Source organism: Pristiophorus japonicus, chromosome 26 (genome assembly GCF_044704955.1).
Source record: "Pristiophorus japonicus isolate sPriJap1 chromosome 26, sPriJap1.hap1, whole genome shotgun sequence".
In the NCBI taxonomy this organism is placed as follows: domain Eukaryota; kingdom Metazoa; phylum Chordata; class Chondrichthyes; family Pristiophoridae; genus Pristiophorus; species Pristiophorus japonicus.
The window spans coordinates 9542954-9563037 of NC_092002.1; the positions used below are offsets into that span (position 1 = coordinate 9542954).

Sequence of the window (20084 nt, forward strand, 5' to 3'; positions counted from 1 at the left end):
GGGAGGGAGGAGGGGGGAGGGGAGGGGATAGGGAGGGAGGAGGGGAGGGGATAGGGGGGAGGAGGGGAGGGGAGGAGGAGGGGAGGGGGATAGGGAGGGGAGGGGATAGGGAGGGGAGGGGATAGGGAGGGAGGGAGGGATAGGGAGGGAGGAGGGAGGGATAGGGAGGGAGGAGATAGGGAGGGAGGAGGGGGGAGGGAGAGGGGAGGGGAGGAGGGGAGGAGGGAGGGGATAGGCAGGGGGAGAGGAGGAGGGGGGGATGGGGACGGAGGGAGGAGGGGAGGGGATGGGGGGGGAGGAGGAGGGGGAGGGAGGAGGGGGAGGAGGGGGAGGGGAGGGGAGGGGAGGGGATAGGGAGGGAGGAGGGAAGGAGATAGGGAGGAGGAGTGGATAGGGACAGGGAGGGGAGAGGAGGAGGAGAGGGGAAGGGAAGGGAGGAGGGAGGGGATGGGGAGGGGAGGGAGGGGGAGGGGAGGGGGGGGGGGAAGGTGAGGGGAAGGGAGTGAGGAGATAGGGAGAGGGGAGGGGATAGGGAGGGAGGGGGGGGGATAGGGAAGGGGGGGGGGGAGGGGGAGAGGGAGGGGGGGAGGGGATAGGGAGGGAGGGAGTGGAGAGGGATCAGGGGAGAGAGGGGGAGGGGAGAGAGGGGAGGGGAGAGAGGGGGAGGGGAGAGAGGGGGAGGGGAGAGAGGGGGAGGGGAGAGAGGGGGAGGGGAGAGAGGGGGAGAGGAGAAAGGGGGAGGGGAGAAAGTATTTCTCCCTTTTCCCGCTCTCGAGGGCGCTGAGATATGGTTCCTTCAGCGCAGGAGTGGGACGAACTGGATCGCTCTTTCAAAGAGCCGGCACGATGGGCCGAATGGCCCTCCTTCTGCACTGTAAGATTCTTCAGCAGCACCTCCCAAACCCGCGACCTCTACCGCCTAGAAGGACAAGGGCAGCAGGCGCATGGGAACACCACCACCTCCACGTTCCCCTCCCAGTCATACACCATCCTGACTTGGAAATATATCGGCCGTTCCTTCATCGTCGCTGGGCCACAATCCTGGAACTCCCTCCCTAACAGCACTGTGGGAGCACCTTCACCACACGGACTGCAGCGGTTCAAGAAGGCGGCTCACCACCACCTTCTCAAGGGGCAATTAGGGATGGGCAATAAATGCCGGCCTCGCTTCTTGGACTTTTGGCTAAGATCATGCGTAACTGACCTGACAGGGGAGTAACCATGACCCCAACGTGGTTCTCTCTGGATCAGGAAGGTGGTTCTCCTATGCTTTTTGGAAATAGGTGGTGTGTGGGGGGCTTGACCCATCCACCTCCATGGCACGAACCTGGTATTGCAGTACTTCCAGGAACGGTGCTTGGGCTCTAGGCCTTTTGGCTAAGAGCATTAGCGCAGGGTGATCCTTGATGTGTGCAAGGTGACCTCTGGCGTTTGTGATCTGACAAAGAATTGGAAAGATTGGCTACGAAAAATTTAAAATAATAAAAATTTTTTTTAAAAAATTAAAAAATAAATGCCGGCCTTGCCAGCGACGCCCACACGTCCCAGAAACGAATAAATTTTAAAAATCAGCAACCATGTCACCCTGGGTTACCTCACACAAACAGCCAATCGCTCGGCTATTCAACCGTGGGTGTGGGGGAAAAGCGATGGGAGTACGGACATCACAGGCAAGCCTGATTTTACGCTCGCACGCACACACATTAAAGCACGAGTCACTCGATTGACATCAGGATTGGGTACCCTGTCTGACTTTCTTTTAATCTGTCTCTGGTGTAGGGGCTGAGGCCAATTATGGTATCCCAGAGCAGCAGCACAGAGCGGCGACGCAGCAGCGCCATACAGTGTGAATATTACCCCAGGGAGCCATCAGGGCAGCAAAGAACCCAGTGATGGAGAGGCAGCAGAAATAGTGACACTTGCTCCCCCAACCTCATTACTGTGTGAGGGTCCCGGACATTCAGTGTAGTCACCGAGATACAGCATCCCACCGAAGGCATCCTCCTTGTGTGGTACGTGTACAGCCATTTTGTATTAACGAACCGCTTCATTTGAAAGCGCTCACTTTAGAATGAGGAAAGAACGAAAAAGGAAAGAAAGCTCTTGCATTTATATAGTGCCTTTCACAACCTCAGGATGTCCCAAAGCGCTCTACACCCAATAAAGTAATTTTGAAGTGTAGTCACTGTTGTAATGTAGGAAACACGGCAGCCAATTTATGCACAGCAAGCTCCCACAAACAGTAATGTGCAAAGGACCAGATAGTCTGATAAATATTGGCCAGGACACAAGGGAGAACTTCCATGCTCTTCTTTGAATAGTGTCCTGGGATATTTTACCCATCAATACTTTACCCTAGTGTTATAGACCTGTACCCACCGGTACTGTACCCCAGTGTTATACAGTGACAGACCTGTACCCACCAGTACTGTACCCCAGTGTTATACAGTGACAGACCTGTACCCACCAGTACTGTACCCCAGTGTTATACAGTGACAGACCTGTACCCACCAGTACTGTACCCCAGTGTTATAGTATCAGATCTGTACCCACCAGTACTGTACCCTAATGTTATAGTGACAGACCTGTACCCACCAGTACTGTACCCCAGTGTTATACAGTGACAGACCTGTACCCACCAGTACTGCACCCCAGTGTTATACAGTGACAGACCTGTACCCACCAGTACTGCACCCCAGTGTTATACAGTGACAGATCTGTACCCACCAGTACTGTACCCCAGTGTTATACAGTGACAGACCTGTACCCACCAGTCCTGTACCCCAGTGTTATACAGTGACAGACCTGTACCCACCAGTACTGTACCCCAGTGTTATACAGTGACAGACCTGTACCCATCTGTACTGCACCCCAGTGTTATACAGTGACAGACCTGTACCCACCAGTACTGTACCCCAGTGTTATACAGTGACAGACCTGTACCCATCAGTCCTGTACCCCAGGGTTATACAGTGACAGACCTGTACCCACCAGTCCTGTACCCCAGGGTTATACAGTGACAGAGCTGTACCCACCAGTCCTGTACCCCAGGGTTATACAGTGACAGACCTGTACCCACCAGTACTGTGCCCCAGGGTTATACAGTGACAGATCTGTACCCACCAGTCCTGTACCCCAGGGTTATACAGTGACAGACCTGTACCCACCAGTCCTGTACCCCAGTGTTATACAGTGACAGACTTGTACCCACCAGTACTGTACCCCAGTGTTATACAGTGACAGACCTGTACCCACCAGTACTGTACCCCAGTGTTATACAGTGACAGACCTGTACCCATCAGTCCTGTACCCCAGGGTTATACAGTGACAGACCTGTACCCACCAGTACTGTACCCCAGGGTTATACAGTGACAGACCTGTACCCACCAGTACTGTACCCCAGGGTTATACAGTGACAGACCTGTACCCACCTGTACTGTACCCCAGGGTTACACAGTGACAGATCTGTACCCACCAGTCCTGTACCCCAGGGTTATACAGTGACAGACCTGTACCCACCAGTACTGTACCCCAGTGTTATAGTATCAGATCTGTACCCACCAGTACTGTACCCTAATGTTATAGTGACAGACCTGTACCCACCAGTACTGTACCCCAGTGTTATACAGTGACAGACCTGTACCCACCAGTACTGTACCCCAGGGTTATACAGTGACAGACCTGTAACCACCAGTACTGTACCCCAGTGTTATACAGTGACAGACCTGTACCCACCAGTACTGTACCCCAGTGTTATACAGTGACAGACCTGTACCCACCAGTACTGTACCCCAGGGTTATACAGTGACAGACCTGTACCCACCAGTACTGTACCCCAGGGTTATACAGTGACAGACCTGTACCCACCAGTCCTGTACCCCAGGGTTATACAGTGACAGACCTGTACCCACCAGTCCTGTACCCCAGGGTTATACAGTGACAGACCTGTACCCACCAGTACTGTGCCCCAGGGTTATACAGTGACAGATCTGTACCCACCAGTCCTGTACCCCAGGGTTATACAGTGACAGACCTGTACCCACCAGTCCTGTACCCCAGTGTTATACAGTGACAGACTTGTACCCACCAGTACTGTACCCCAGTGTTATACAGTGATAGACCTGTACCCACCAGTACTGTACCCCAGGGTTATACAGTGACAGACCTGTACCCACCAGTACTGTACCCCAGTGTTATACAGTGACAGACCTGTACCCACCAGTACTGTACCCCAGTGTTATACAGTGACAGACCTGTAACTACCAGTACTGTACCCCAGTGTTATACAGTGACAGACCTGTACCCACCAGTACTGTACCCCAGTGTTATACAGTGACAGACCTGTACCCACCAGTACTGTACCCCAGGGTTATACAGTGACAGACCTGTACCCACCAGTACTGTACCCCAGTGTTATACAGTGACAGACCTGTACCCACCAATATTGTTACCCAGTGTTATGGAACTCAGAATGCTCTCTCCAGATACGTAAGTTTTGATGAATTAGGAGAGTGGGGGGGCGGGGGGGGGGGGGGAGTTGGGGGTTACAGAGTTCGTGTTAAAATGACACAGCCACCATTGCACCTATTGAAATCCAACCGTCAACGCTAACATTGTACACCAGCTTCTGCTCGCTGCCCGTCACACCACCCCACATCCCTTGAGCCGTCTCTCCCAGCCCGCCAAGAGCGTAAGCACGTTTCCCCCCCCCCGCACCTGGTTACCTAGTGGCATAGGCAGGTTTCACTTCATGAGGATTCCTTCGATCGGACCAGAAGATTAATAACCTGTCGAACAAAGGTTCAATGTTGGCGACCTCTGAACGATTTTCCGGGTATATCTGCAGCAAGCCACCGTGGACCTGGGGAGACCAAACCGAGGGGGTGAAGTAAAGACTTGCATTTATATAGCGCCTTTCACAACCACCGGGCGTCTCAAAGCGCCTTACAGCCAATGAAGTACTTCTGGAGTATAGTCACTGTTGTAATGTGGGAAACGCGGCAGCCGATTTGCGCACAGCAAGCTCCCACACACAGCAATGTGATAATGACCAGATCATCTGTTTTTGTGATGTTGACTGAGGGATAAATATTGGCCCCAGGACACCGGGGAGAACTCCCTCTGCTCTTCTTCGAAATAGTTCAGTGTGCACCATCTACAAGATGCACTGCAGCAACTCGCCAAGGCTTCTTCTGCAGCACCTCCCAAACCCGCGACCTCTACCCCCTCATCATCATCGTAGGCAGTCCCTCGAAATCGAGGAAGCCTTGCTTCCACTCTAAAAATGAGTCCTTCGGCGACTGAACAGTCCACTACAGGAATTACAGTGTCGGTCACAGGTGGGGAAAGATGTGGGATTGGCTTGCCGCACAGAAGGACCAGGGCAGCAGGCGCATGGGAACACCACCACCTCCACGTTCCCCTCCCAGTCACACACCATCCCGACTGGGAAATATATCGGCCGTTCCTTCATCGTCGCTGGGTCACAATCCTGGAACTCCCTCCCTAACAGCACTGTGGGAGCACCTTCACCTCACGGGACTGCAGCGGTTCAAGAAGGCGGCTCACCACCACCTTCTCGAGGGGCAATTAGGGACGGGCAATAAATGCTGGTCTTGCCAGCAACACCCACATCCCAGGAACGAATAAAATAATTGTTTTTTTAAATCCAGCAGTACTTACATTGATATCCCAGTCCCTGTTTAGATAATAAATACACGTGACACAGCGCCCATCACCATTTGGATTGTCGATATGTCGGACATACCCAGTTCCGTGCCCGGGGTAGCACGCCACCATTGCCTGCGGAAAGAGAACAGTTACCATCGGGGGTTACTCGCGAGACCATCAGCATCCACAACAATCGAAGGGGTCCGTCAGCACAGGCCGTCGCTCAGGCTGGTTGTTTGAGCAGGGAGGAGGGAGCTTCACTCCGTATTTGCTACATGCCTTACCCTGCTGAATAAAACTGCATTCAGCAGAGGAAATGTCACTTAACACCGGAACGGAATGGAGGAGCTGGGAATTTTTCAGTTACACAGCGAGTGACCCTTACCCTGCTGAATAAACAGCGACTCTCTACAGTTACACAGTGAGTGACCCTTATCCTGAATAAACAGTGACTCTGTACACTTACACAGTGAGTGACCCTTACCCTGAATAAACAGTGACCCTGTACAGTTACAGTGAGTGACCCTTACCCTGAATAAACAGTGACTCTGTACAGTTACACAGTGAGTGACCCTTACCCTGAATAAACAGTGACTCTGTACAGTTACAGTGAGTGACCCTTACCCTGAATAAACAGCGACTCTGTACAGTTACAGTGAGTGACCCTTACCCTGAATAAACAGTGACCCTTGCCCTGAATAAACAGTGACTCTGTACAGTTACACAGTGAGTAACCCTTACCCTGAATAAACAGTGACCCTTGCCCTGAATAAACAGCGACTCTGTACAGTTACAGTGAGTAACCCTTACCCTGAATAAACAGTGACCCTTGCCCTGAATAAACAGCGACTCTGTACAGTTACACAGTGAGTGACCCTTACCCTGAATAAACAGTGACTCTGTACAGTTAATGACCCTTACCCTGAATAAACAGTGACTCTGTACAGTTACACAGTGAGTGACCCTTACCCTGAATAAACAGTGACCCTTACCCTGAATAAACAGTGACTCTGTACAGTTACACAGTGAGTGACCCTTACCCTGAATAAACAGTGACTCTGTACAGTTTATATAGAACAAATTCCACGATTCCAGTCTTGTCTATCATCGCTCACCTGTCCAGACAGATCTTACACTTCCCTCTCTTACGATATTCTACTGTTACTTCAAAATGATTCCGGGGTTTTTAAATTCCAGCATGCTAGTTGGATGTCTATTCCATGTATCAGTCACTCTTTGTCAGCTGTGGCTCAGTGGGCAGCACCCTCGTCTCTGAGTCAGAAGGTTGTGGGTTCAAGTCCCACTCCAGGGACTTGAGCACAAATATCTAGGTTGACAGCGCAGCACTGTCTCAGGTGCTGTCTTTTGGATGAGATGTTAAACTGAGGCCCTGTCTGCCCTCTCAGGTGGACTTAAAAGATCCCATGGCACTATTTGAAGAAGAGCAGGGGAGTTACCCCCGGGGTCCTGGTTAATATTTATCCCTCGACCAACATCACAAACAGATTAACTGGATAATCGTCTCATTTACTGTTTGTGGGTCCTTGCTGTGGGCAAACTGGCTGCAGTGTTTGCCTACAAAACAACCATGATCGCATTTCATTGACAGTGATGTATTTTGGGATGTCCTGAGGAAGCAAAAGGCACTATATAAATGCAGGTTTGTTCTTTCTTTGTGAAGTGCTATATCGGCCTTACGTGAATTTGAACCTGTTCTCCTTGTCCCACTGTCATTAGTTTGAAGTATGGTTCCAGATTTACTTCGGGTACAGTAGCATTGTGGTTACGTAACTGGAGTAGTAATCCAGAGGCCTGGACTAATGATCCCGAGACACGAGTTCAAATCCCACCACGGCAGCTGGGGAATTTGAATTCAGTGAATTAAATAAATTTAGAATTTAAAAAAAAAACTAGTATCAGTGACCATGAAACGTCTGGATTCTCGTAAAGACCCATCTGGTTCACTAATGTGTTTTAGGGAAGGAAATCTGCCGCCCTTACCCGGTCTGGCCTATACGTGACTCCAGACCCACAGCAATGTGCTCTGAAATGGTCTGAGCAAGGTTGTTAGCAACACGGCTATGGAAAACTGCCCACACGGGACTGCAGCGGTTCAAGAAGGCGGCGGCTCACCACCACCTTCTCAAGGGGCAACTAGGGATGGGCAATAAATGCCGGCTTTGCCAGCGACGCCCACATCCTGTGAATAATTAAAAATAAATACGTACTCCGAGTTTGAGTCGCTGCCCTTCAAGGTTAAATAGCCCATGTGTAAAGTCATCCAAAAGAAAATAGTTTCTTATAACGTGCCAACGTTCTGCGCAGTAACTGGGGAATAGTCACACGTACCCGCACTTTGGGATGGGGTGCGACATAAATAAAAAACACTTGCATTTATATAGCGCCTTTCATGGCCTCAGGACGTCCCAAAGTGCTTTGCAGCCAATGAAGTACTTTTTGAAGTTTGGTAATGTAAGAAACTCGGCAGCTAATTTGCGCACAGCAAGCTCCCACAAACAGCAATGTGATAATGACCAGATCATCTGTTTTTTAACAATGTTGATTGAACGAGAAATATTGGCCCCAGGACACCGAGGGTAACTCCCCCTGCTCCTCTTCGAAATAGTGCCATGGGATCTTTTACATCCACCCGAGAGAGCAGACGGGGCCTCGGTTTAACGTCTCATCTGAGAGACGGCACCTCCGGCAGTGCGGCGCTCCCTCGGCACTGCACTGGGATCGTCAGCCTAGATTTTGCCGCTCGAGTCTCTGGAGTGGGACTTGAACCCACGACCTTCTGACACAGAGGCAAGTGTGCTGCCCACTGAGCCACGGCTGACAGTCAATGGCTGGACTACTCTACAAGGGCAACGACGCACGAGAACGATCGCTTGCAAGATTCGCAGAGCAGCAGAAAAAAAAATATATATATTTTTGGTGTTTCGGACCTCGCCACCGGCTCGCGGGGTCTAGCCGGGTGCTCGGGAGGTCGAGTTTGTCAGGCATTGCCGCAGGGCCCCCAATCACTCGACGGCAAGGATCGAGGACCCATACTTGAGGGAGCACAAAAAGTAAACGGCGCTAGGCTTTAAACTCCTACGCAACAGCCTCTCAAGACCAACAGCGCCAATGCAGATTTCCTCAGGAAGGTTTCAAGGTTTCTCATTCGTGTGTGTGCGTGTGTTCAACTGTTGGCGAGGGGGGTTACTGATTCTAAGGTGAACCCGATACTTAAGCTTCTAACTTTCGTGCCGAGAAAAATAAAACAATAGAATTTGCTACTATGGATGTTTCAATAGTCATGGAATGTATTGTGTATTGCGAGAGATCGTGGCGGAGGAGTGGCGAGAGATCGTGGCGGAGGAGCGGTGAGAGATCGTGGCGGAGGAGCGGTGAGAGATCGTGGCGGAGGAGCGGCGAGAGATCGTGGCGGAGGAGCGGTGAGAGATCGTGGCGGAGGAGCGGTGAGAGATCGTGGCGGAGGAGCGGCGAGAGATCGTGGCGGAGGAGCGGCGAGAGATCGTGGCGGAGGAGTGGCGAGAGATCGTGGCGGAGGAGCGGTGAGAGATCGTGGCGGAGGAGCGGTGAGAGATCGTGGTGGAGGAGCGGTGAGAGATTGTGGCGGAGGAGTGGCGAGAGATTGTGGCGGAGGAGCGGTGAGAGATCGTGGCGGAGGAGCGGCGAGAGATCGTGGCGGAGGAGCGGTGAGAGATTGTGGTGGAGGTGCGGCAAACGAGGGTACAGGGCCCAGAAGAGGCGAGGGCCCAGGGGCAGCACAGGCCCAGCCCACACTGCGAGCAGAGCTGGTTTCCAGTCGTCCTGGTTAACCCTTGCCACTGGACCAAGACCTAGCTCTGTCAAGCCCGTGTGGTGGCTGGTGTGCAACGGTCACCCCACGTTAAAAAAATCCACCCACAGGCATCTTCCACCCCTGGTGCTCAGGACTGGAACATCGGGTCCTTCGTTGAAACATCTGCGAACTCATCTCCTTTTGGTGTGGAAGCAAGTCATCCTCGTTCGAGGGACGGCCTATGATGATAGGCCGTAGTTTATAGGCCCCCAAATAATAACTTCACGGTGGGCGGGCAATAATCAAGGGAATAATGGAGGCATGTGAAAAAGGAACGGCAGTAGTCATGGGGAATTTTAACCTACATATCGATTGGTCAACTCAAATCGCACGGGGTAGCCTGGAAGAGGAATTCATAGAATGCATACGGGATTGTTTCTTAGAACAGTATGTTACAGAACCTACAAGGGAGCAAGCCATCTTAGATCTGGTCCTGTGTAATGAGACAGGAATAGTAAACGATCTCCTAGTAAAAGATCCTCTCGGAATGAGTGATCACAGTATGGTTGAATTTGTAATACAGATTGAGGGTGAGGAAGTTGTGTCAGAAACGAGCGTACTATGATTAAACAAAGGGGACTACAGTGGGATGAGGGCAGAATTGGCTAAAGTAGACTGGAAACACAGACCAAACGGTGGCACAATTGAGGAACAGTGGAGGACTTTTAAGGAGTCTTTCATAGTGCGCAACAAAAATATATTCCAGTGAAAAAGAAGGGTGGTAAGAGAAGGGATAACCAGCCGTGGATAACCAAGGAAATAAAGGAGAGTATCAAATCAAAGACCAATGCGTATAAGGTGGCCAAGGTTAGTGGGAAACTAGAAGATTGGGAAAATTTTAAACAACAGCAAAGAATGACTAAAAAAGCAATAAAGAAAGGAAAGATAGATTACGAAGGTAAACTTGCGCAAAACATAAAAACAGATAGTAAAAGCTTTTACAGATATATAAAACAGAAAAGAGTGACTAAAGTAAATGTTGGTCCCTTAGAAGATGAGAAGGGGGATTTAATAATGGGAAATGTGGAAATGGCTGAGACTTTAAACAATTATTTTGCTTCGGTCTTCACAGTGGAAGACACAAAAACCATGCCAAAAATTGCTGGTCATAGGAATGTGGGAAGGGAGGACCTTGAGACAATCACTATCACGAGGGGGGTAGTGCTGGACAGGCTAATGGGACTTAAGGTAGACAAGTCCCCTGGTCCTGATGAAATGCATCCCAGGGTATTAAAAGAAATGGCGGAAGTTATAGCAGATGCATTCGTTATAATCTACCAAAATTCTCTGGACTCTGGGGAGGTACCAGCGGATTGGAAAGCAGCTAATGTAACGCCTCTATTTTAAAAAAGAAAGGGGGCAGACAAAAGGCAGGTAACTATAGACCGGTTAGTTTAACATCTGTCGTGGGGAAAATGCTTGAAACTATCATTAAGGAAGAAATAGTGGGACACTATAGGAATAGTGCAATCAAGCAGACGCAGCATGGATTCATGAAGGGAAAATCATGTTTAACTAATTTACTGGAATTCTTTGAGGATATAACGAGCATGGTGGATAGAGGTGTACCGATGGATGTGGTGTATTTAGATTTCCAAAAGACATTCAATAAGGTGCCACACAAAAGGTTACTGCAGAAGATAGAGGTACGCGGAGTCAGAGGAAATGTATTAGCATGGATAGAGAATTGGCTGGCGAACAGAAAGCAGAGGGATAAATGGGTCCTTTTCGGGTTGGAAGTCGGTGGTTAGTGGTGTGCCACAGGGATCTGTGCTGGGACCACAACTGTTTACAATATACATAGATGACCTGGAAGAGGGGACAGAGTGTAGTGTAACAAAATTTGCAGATGACACAAAGATTAGTGGGAAAGCGGGTTGTGTAGAGGACACAGAGGCTGCAAAAAGATTTAGATAGGTTAAGTGAATGGGCTAAGGTTTGGCAGATGGAATACAATGTCGGAAAGTGTGAGGTCATCCACCTTAGGGAAAAAAAACAGTAAAAGGGAATATTATTTGAATGGAGAGAAATTATAACATGCTGTGGTGCAGAGGGACCTGGGGGTCCTTGTGCATGAATCCCAAAAAGTTAGTTTGCAGGTGCAGCAGGTAATCAGGAAGGCGAATGGAATGTTGGCCTTCATTGCGAGAAGGATGGAGTACAAAAGGAGGGAGGTCCTGCTGCAACTGTACAGGGTATTGGTGAGGCCGCACCTGGAGTACTGCATGCAGTTTTGGTCACCTTACTTAAGGAAGGATATACTGGCTTTGGAGGGGGTACAGAGACGATTCACGAGGCTGATTCCGGAGATGAGGGGCTTACCTTATGATGATAGATTGAGTAGACTGGGTCTTTACTCGTTGGAGTTCAGAAGGATGAGGGGTGATCTTATAGAAACATTTAAAATAATGAAAGGGATAGACAAGATAGAGGCAGAGAGGTTGTTTCCACTGGTCGGGGAGACTAGAACTAGGGGGCACAGCCTCAAAATACCGGGGAGCCAATTTAAAAGCGAGTTGAGAAGGAATTTCTTCTCCCAGAGGGTTGTGAATCTGTGGAATTCTCTGCCCAAGGAAGCAGTTGAGGCTAGCTCATTGAATGTATTCAAGTCACAGATAGATAGATTTTTAACCAATAAGGGAATTAAGGGTTACGGGGAGAGGGCGGGTAAGTGGAGCTGAGTCCACGGCCAGATCAGCCATGATCTTATTGAATGGCGGAGCAGGCTCGAGGGGCTAGATGGCCTACTCCTGTTCCTAATTCTTATGTTCTTATGATGACTGAGAGATAGCTACATTCAGAGATGCGACCCACCCATGTACTTTAGACAGAGAAATCTCTTCAGTCATCTCGACCCCAGAGGGCTGTGGAGGCTCAGTCATTGAGTATATTCAAGACGGAGATCGATAGATTTTTGGATACTAAGGGAATCAAGAGACATGGGATTAGTGCAGGAAGGTGGAGTTGAGGTAAAAGATCAGCCATGACCTCATTGATTGGTGGAACAAGCTTACTCCTGCTCCTATTCGTTGTTTAGATTGAAATAATGACAGGATTAAATGATTCCATCACCTACAATCCCAATGAGGGCATCATTAAAAATTAAGATTTTTTTAATGTGTTCGAGTGTCCTATTAAGAGGAAGCAAACAGCTGAATAATTCAACGAGGACAAGCGTGAATGAGAGAGGCCATTTGCTCACTCATCCATTAAATGTCTACGATCGTTGCATCATGACTTTCTCCTGGCATGGCACTGCCCGAGTCATAGTCCATTCCAGATACTGATCAATCTGCAAGCCCTGAACTTGCCTTTAATCAGTTCATACCCACGTCCCTTGTCCCGAAGTCTAATCGTGTTCTTAGTATCCCGTATCTCTCTACAAGGTCAATGGGTCATCATTTCAACAGAAAAAAATGGCCAATCCGCCAACAAATTACCCAGGGATCCTCGTTTTCCTTGGTACACCACAGCGGTCAGTGCCACAGGAAAACACGTTGCATTAGATTCATTCCCCACACACACACACACTGTGCGCAGTTACCGTGGCAACCGGGAGCCTTTCTATGCTCTGCTCCTGCCGAGCAGCTCCCAGGAACAAATAAATAACTACAAACTGGAAGGAGTTGAAGTGAGGTTAGAGACCACCCCCCCCCCCACTAGCTGGGAGGGTGGTGTGGAGGGGGGGGGGGGGGAAGATAAGGGCAAAAACACTATTCAAGCCAAAGTGAGGCCTACTCTTCCCTCGCTGTGATTCAGCCTTTCTGTAAATAGCACAGCCTTGCTGACTCACCCAAACTGCTCGGTGGGCAGAGATCGCGAAGGAAACAATGACTTGCTTTGATGTACCGCAGCTTATCAATGCACTCGCAGTGTTTCGACTGATTCCACGCACTCTGACCCGACCGTCGCCAAGTGGCCAAACGTCGGGGGCGGCCATTTTGGCCACAGCAGCATCCAATAGTCAGTCGGCCCTGGGTGAGAAATTCCTGCCCAGCCTGCTTATTGGTGGTGTTGGCTGGGGGAGGATTGTTATAGCCGGGGCGCGGAGAGTTTCCGGACTCTTCCGCAAAAGTGCCTGGGGATCTTTTGACTGGAGCGGGACCTCGGTCTAACACCACGTCCGAGCACAAAGAAATCTAGTCCGACACTCCCAGTGCAGTGCCGAGGGAGTGCCGCACTGTCGGAGGTGCCGACTTTCAGATGACACGTTAAACCGAGGCCCCGTCTGCTCTCTTGGGTGGACGTAAAAGATCCCACGGCCACTATTTTGAAGAAGAGCAAGGGAGTTCTCCCTGGTGTCCTGGGGCCAATATTTACCCCTCAATAAACATCATTAAAAAAAACAGATTGGCTGGGTCATTATCACGTTGCTGTGTGTGGGAGCTTGCTGTGTGCCGCGTTGCCCACATTACAACAGTGACTACATTCCAAAAGTACTTCATCGGCCGTAAAGCGCTTCAAGACGCCCGGTGGTTGTGGAAGGCGCTATATAAATGCAATCCTTTCTTTTTCTTTGAAGCCCCACTCCAGAGACTTGAGCACACAGATCCAGGCTGACACTCCCAGTGCAGTGCTGAGGGAGCGCCGCACTGTCGGAGGTGCCGTCTTTCGGATGAGACGTTAAACCGAGGCCCCGTCTGCTCTCTCAGGTGGACGCAAAAGATTCCACGGCCGCTTTTTCATAGAATTATGGAATAGTAGAACACAGGAGGAGGCCATTCGGCCCATCGAGTCTGCGGCGGCTTTGTCGAAGAGCAGCCCAGTTAGTCCCACGCCCCCGCTCTTTCCCCATATTCCTGCAATTTTTTCCTCTTTCAAGTATTCATCCAATTCCCTTTGAAGGCAACGATTGAATCCGCTTCCACCTCCCTCTCGGGAAGAGCAGAGGGGAGTTCTCCCCAAGATGGCCAAGCCAAAATGTACCCCTCAATCAAAACCACTAAATTTTAAAAAACTGATTATCTTGGTCATTATCACGTTGCTGTTTGTGGGAGCTTGCTGCGCGCGATATGGCAAGTTCGCCAGCGAGAATTGGCACCTTCAGGATAGGAGAGATAAACCGACTCAACCCAGATAGGAATGTAGCTAAGTAGCCGCTTACAGAGTGAATTCAGTAGGCCTCAATCATCATCCTCACAACAACAACAACTTAGATTTATATAGCGCCTTTAACGTAGTGCAACGTCCCAAGGCGCTTCGCAGGAGTGCTATGAGACAAAAATTTGACACCGAGCCACGCAAGTAGAAATTAACGCAGTTGCTTGGTGAAAGAGGGAGGTTTTAAGGAGCGTCTTGAAGGAGGAAAGAGAGGTAGAGAGGCGGAGAGGTTCAGGGAGGGAGTTCCAGAGCTTGGGGCCCAGGACACAGAAGGCACGGCCACCGATGGTGGAGCGATTATAATCAGGGATGCTCAAGAGGGCAGAATTGAAGGAGCGCAGACATTTTGGGGGGGGGGGGGGGGGGGGCGGGGGGCCAGAGGAGATTACAGAGATAGGGAGGGGCGAGGGCTTTGAAAAGAAGGATGATAATTTTGAAATCGAGGCGGTGCTCAACAGGAAGCCAATGTAGGTCAGCGAGCACAGGGGGTGATGGGTGAGCGGGACTCGTCGCAGGTTAGGACACGGGGGCAGCTGAGTTTTGGACGAGCTCAAGTTTGCGTAGGGTAGAATGTGGGAGGCCAGCCAGGAGTGCGTGGGAAGTGTCAAGTCTGGAGGTGACAATGGCATGGGTGAGGGCTTCAGCAGCGGATGAGCTGGGACAGGGAGAATCCCCCTCCCCCCCCCTGGAGGATCAGTGGTGGAACCAGCAAAACATACAAAGCAGCCGTTTCCTCCCATTGTGAGCAGCGCGGACTTTACGATGCCAGACACAACCGTCAGGGATTAGAAAGGGGGAGGAGGGAAAGGCTCACAGCACAGCGCTGTTCCACAATGTGGGAAGCACAGCCAGAGAAACACAATCGCAGCCCCAGCCGTTTCTCACCTTCCGGCAGGGTCACTGAGTTTACGTCGCACGCAATTGGGAAAATAAATCGCACCGGGGGGGAAACTGGGTGATGCAGTGGGCGCCACGCTTGACCTTTCACCTCTGGGACCCTGCGGTCAAATCCGGCCAAGACAGGAGTATGGAACCAACAAACAACTTGCATTCATATAGCGCCTTTCGCCTCGTAGAACACTCCGCAGGAGTGTGATCAAATGAATTTGACACCGAGCCGCATAAGGGCAGGCGACCAAATGCTTGGTAGGTTTTAGGGAGCGTCTTAAAAAGGAGGAGAGAGAGAGAGAGAGAGAGAGAGAGGCGGAGAGGTTTAGGGATCGAATTCCAGAGCTTTGAGGCCCAGGCACCTGAAGGCACGGCCACCAAGAGCGACAAGGGAATAAAGGGGTTATGGGGAGCGGGCGGGGAAGTGGAGCTGAGTCCATGATCGGATCAGCCATGATCGTATTAAATGACGGAACAGGCTCGAGGGGCCGTGTGGCCGACTCCTGCTCCTATTTCTTATGTTCTTATGTTCAATGGTGGCACGATTAAAATCAGGGATGTTCAAGAGGGCAGAATTAGGGGAGCGCAGACATCTCGGGGGGGGGGGGGGGTTGTGAGGCTGGAGGAGGTTATAGGGATAGGGAGGCAGAGATCGAGACAGAGATAGATACAGAGACTAGGCCTATATTCTCTAGAGAATAGGGTGCAGCGAGACCATGAAAGGATTTGAAAACAAGGATAAGAATCTTGAAACAGAAAAATGCAGGAAATACAGTATGTGTGGAGACGAAGGGTCATCGACCTGAAACGTTAACTCCGTTTCTCTCTCCACAGATGCTGCCTGACCTGCTGAGTGTGTCTCCAGCATTTTCATGGAATAATACAAGCTTACAGCTGAGGAGGAGGCCATTCGGCCCATCACAACCGTGCTGGCTCGTTGAAAGAGCGGATGTGCACAGTTGCACCATCCCTGCTTTTTGTCCGTAACCCTGCATGCCCCTCACCCTCTTGGGCACAGTGGTTACGTCACTGGACCAATGATCCAGAGGCCTGGACTAATGACCAGGGGACCAGAGTTCAAATCCCACCACAGCAGCTGGGGGGAATTTAAACAGCTGCTTGTCGGAAAAAAAAGCCATCTGGTTCACTTTAATGCCCCTTTCGGGAAGGAAATCTGCCGCCCTTACCCGGTCTGGGCCTACACGTGACTCCAGACCCACTGTGGTTGACTCTTAACTGCCCCTCTGAAATGGCCCAGCGAGACACTCATAAGAAATAGGAGCAGGAGTAGGCCATTTAATACGATCATGGCTGATCTGATCATGGACTCAGCTCCACTTCCCTCCCCGCATCCCTTATCGGTTAAGAAACTGTCTATCTCTGTCTTAAATTTATTCAATGTCCCGGCTTCCACAGCTCTCTGAGGCAGCGAATTCCACAGATTTACAACCCTCCGAGAGAAGAAATTCCTCCTCATCCCTGTTTTAAATGGGCGGCCCCTTATTCTAAGATCGTTCCCTCTAGTTCTAGTCTCCCCCATCAGTGGAAACATCCTCTCTGCATCCAACTTGTCAAGCCCCCTCATAATCTTATACGTTTCGATAAGTTCACCTCTCATTCTTCTGAATTCCAATGAGTAGAGGCCCAACCTCCGCAACCTTTCCTCATAAGTCAAACTGTAGGAGAAAAAAATGTTCCCCTCACAGGACTGCAGCGGTTCAAGAAGGCGGCTCACTGCCTCCTTCTCGTGGGCGATGAGGGATCGAGTTTGTTTGTCGACCTTTACAGAGATCGAATCAGTCCGCATTGCACATTCTTTCCTCTTGTGTCAAATTGGAACGGTGCCCAAACCATAAATCCTTAAAAGGAGGTGAGGGGCAGTGGACTGGAACCACTGCCCCCTCTGTTCAGGTGATCCACTGCTCCGGAATTTCATGATGCAACAGGGAGGCAGCAAAACAGCCCCCCCTCGCCTCCCCTCCCAATTGCATTTACTCTCGCCGCAGTGCTGAGGGAGAGCCGCACTGTCGGAGGGGCCGCCTTTCAGATGGGACGTTAAACCGAGGGCCCCGTCTGCCCCCTCGGGTGGACGGTAAAGATCCCGCGGCCACTATTTCGAAGAAAATAAAAACAGATGATCTGGTCACTGATCTCATTGTTGTTTGTAGGAGCTTGCTGTGTGCAAACTGGCTCCATTACGACAGTCACTGCACTTTAAAAAGTACTTCATTGGCTGCAAAGCGCTTTGGGACAAGCAGCAGTCATGAAAGGCGCTATATAAATGCAGGTTCCGTCATTCCTTTTAAAACATAGAAACATGTTTTAAAAGGAACGACGGAACCTGCATTTAGAATCTCCTCGCTTGCTGCTGTACCTTGCTATTCTTCCATGTCTCAACCTGGACACCGAGTGTTTGGGGCGGGAGAGGCGGGACTATTCCACCAAGGAGGGCGTCACAGGCAAACCTGAACCGGCTCTCAGCTGACGTTCAAGGGGACAATTTCGGCCGGGAGTCGCTGGATGGTCCTTAGCGAGAGATGCCGAGAGTCAATCAGAGCACTCGCCGCGATAAACTCGCTCCGTAACAGGCCGGGCCGCGAGCTGGGACCCGTCAGTATCGCGCGGGGCAGCGTGCATTTATCTGCAACACCGTTGTGGTAATGATGACCCCGGATAGATACGTAGATTAGTTGGGGAAGGTGGCAGCAAGATCTGCGTGACACCAATCCAAATATTAGGAATGGATTAAGAAAGGGAAGGGACAGTCCGTTACTTCCTTCTGGTATTTTTCCTTCTGACCTCAAGGAGCAGCTGCCGATTTATAGGCAGCCGCCAATCTCACAAGGTTAAAAAAACCTTACCCTCTAATTGACCTCACTATGTGCCTATTGCTACGAATTTTGAGCTTAACACAGATTGAATTACCCACAAGCAACGGCAAATGAGACAGGCTCAATAATGTACACACACACACATAGTCACCCCAACACAAATATTGACACAGGCACAGAACCCAACTCACGGGGATTTAGAAGAGGAGAGGAGGAAGGGGGGAGGGGAGGGAGAGAGAGGGTGAGGGGGGGGGGGAGAAGGAGAGAGGTGAGGGGGGAAAGGAGAGGGGGGAAAGGGGAGAGGAGGAAGGGGAGGGGGGGAATGGGGAGGGGGGAATGGGGAGGGGGAATGGGGAGGGGGGAAGGAATGGGGAGGGGGAATGGGGAGGGGGGAATGGGGAGGGGGAATGGGGGAGGGGAATGGGGAGGGGGAATGGGGGAGGGGGGAATGGGGGAGGGGGGAATGGGGAGGGGGGATGGGGAGGGGGGAGGGGGGAATGGGAGGGGGGGAATGGGGAGGGGGGGAATGGGGAGGGGGAATGGGGAGGGGGGAATGGGGAGGGGGGAATGGGGAGGGGGGAATGGGGAGGGGGAATGGGGAGGGGGGAATGGGGAGGGGGGAATGGGGAGGGGGGAATGGGAGGGGGGAATGGGAGGTGGGAATGGGGAGGGTGGAATGGGGAGGGTGGAATGGGGAGGGTGGAATGGGGAGGGTGGAATGGGGAGGGTGGAATGGGGAGGGTGGAATGGGGAGGGGGGAGGGGGGAATGGGGAGGGGGGAGGGGGGAAAGGAAAGAGGGGAGGGGGGAAAGGAGAGAGGGGAGGGGGAAAGGAGAGAGGGGAGGGGGAAAGGAGAGAGGGGAGGGGGGAAAGGAGAGAGGGGAGGGGGGAAAGGAGAGAGGGGAGGGGGGAAAGGAGAGAGGGGAGGGGGGAAAGGAGAGAGGGAGGGGGAAAGGAGAGAGGGGATGGGGGAAAGGAGAGAGGGGAGGGGGGGGAAGGAGAGAGGGGAGGGGGGGGAAAGGAGAGAGGGGACGGGGGGAAGGAGAGAGGGGACGGGGGAAGGAGAGAGGGGAGGGGGGAGAAAGGAGCGAGGGGAGGGGGGAAAGGAGCGAGGGGAGGGGGGAAAGGAGCGAGGGGAGGGGGGGGAAGGAGAGAGGGGAGGGGGAAAGGAGAGAGGGGAGGGGGGGAAAGGAGAGAGGGGAGGGGGGGAAAGGAGAGAGGGGAGGGGGGAAAGGAGAGAGGGAGGGGGGAAAGGAGAGAGGGAGGGGGGGAAAGGAGAGAGGGGAGGGGGGGAAAGGAGAGAGGGGAGGGGGGAAAGGAGAGAGGGGAGGGGGAGAAGCAGAGAGGGAGGGGGAAGGGAGAGAGGGGAGGGGGGAAAGGAGAGAGGGGAGGGGGGAAAGGAGAGAGGGGAGGGGGGGGAAGGAGAGAGGGGAGGGGGGGAAGGAGAGAGGGGAGGGGGGAAGGAGAGAGGGGAGGGGGGGAAGGAGAGAGGGGAGGGGGGAAGGAGAGGGGGGAGGGGGGGAAGGAGAGAGGGGAGGGGGGGGAAGGAGAGAGGGGAGGGGGGAAGGAGAGAGAGGAGGGAGGGAAGGGGGGGGAAGGAGAGAGGGGAAGGGGAGGAGAGAGGGGAGGGGGAAGGAGAGCGGGGAGGGGGGGGGAAGGAGAGAGGGGAGGGGGAAGGAGTGAGGGGGTAGCGGGTTTGATGGGAGTGAGGGCGCCTGGGGTGGAGGGGGAAGTGGGGGGGAGGG

At 51.9% G+C, this 20084-nt stretch overlaps 1 protein-coding gene and 1 pseudogene across 1 annotated transcript in view; one reads left to right on the forward strand and one right to left on the reverse strand.

The window, feature by feature from the left end:
• egln2 (egl-9 family hypoxia-inducible factor 2) overlaps positions 1-20084 on the reverse strand; it is a 28559-nt gene that overhangs the window by 6906 nt on the left and 1569 nt on the right. The window contains exons 2-3 of the mRNA XM_070867538.1: positions 5683-5802; positions 4725-4861 (exon numbers count right to left, since the gene is read on the reverse strand). Of these exons, the coding sequence (XP_070723639.1) occupies positions 4725-4861; positions 5683-5802 (257 nt within the window). The remainder of the gene's footprint in view (positions 1-4724; positions 4862-5682; positions 5803-20084) is intronic.
• On the forward strand, positions 1164-1364 carry LOC139239276 (U2 spliceosomal RNA; annotated as a pseudogene).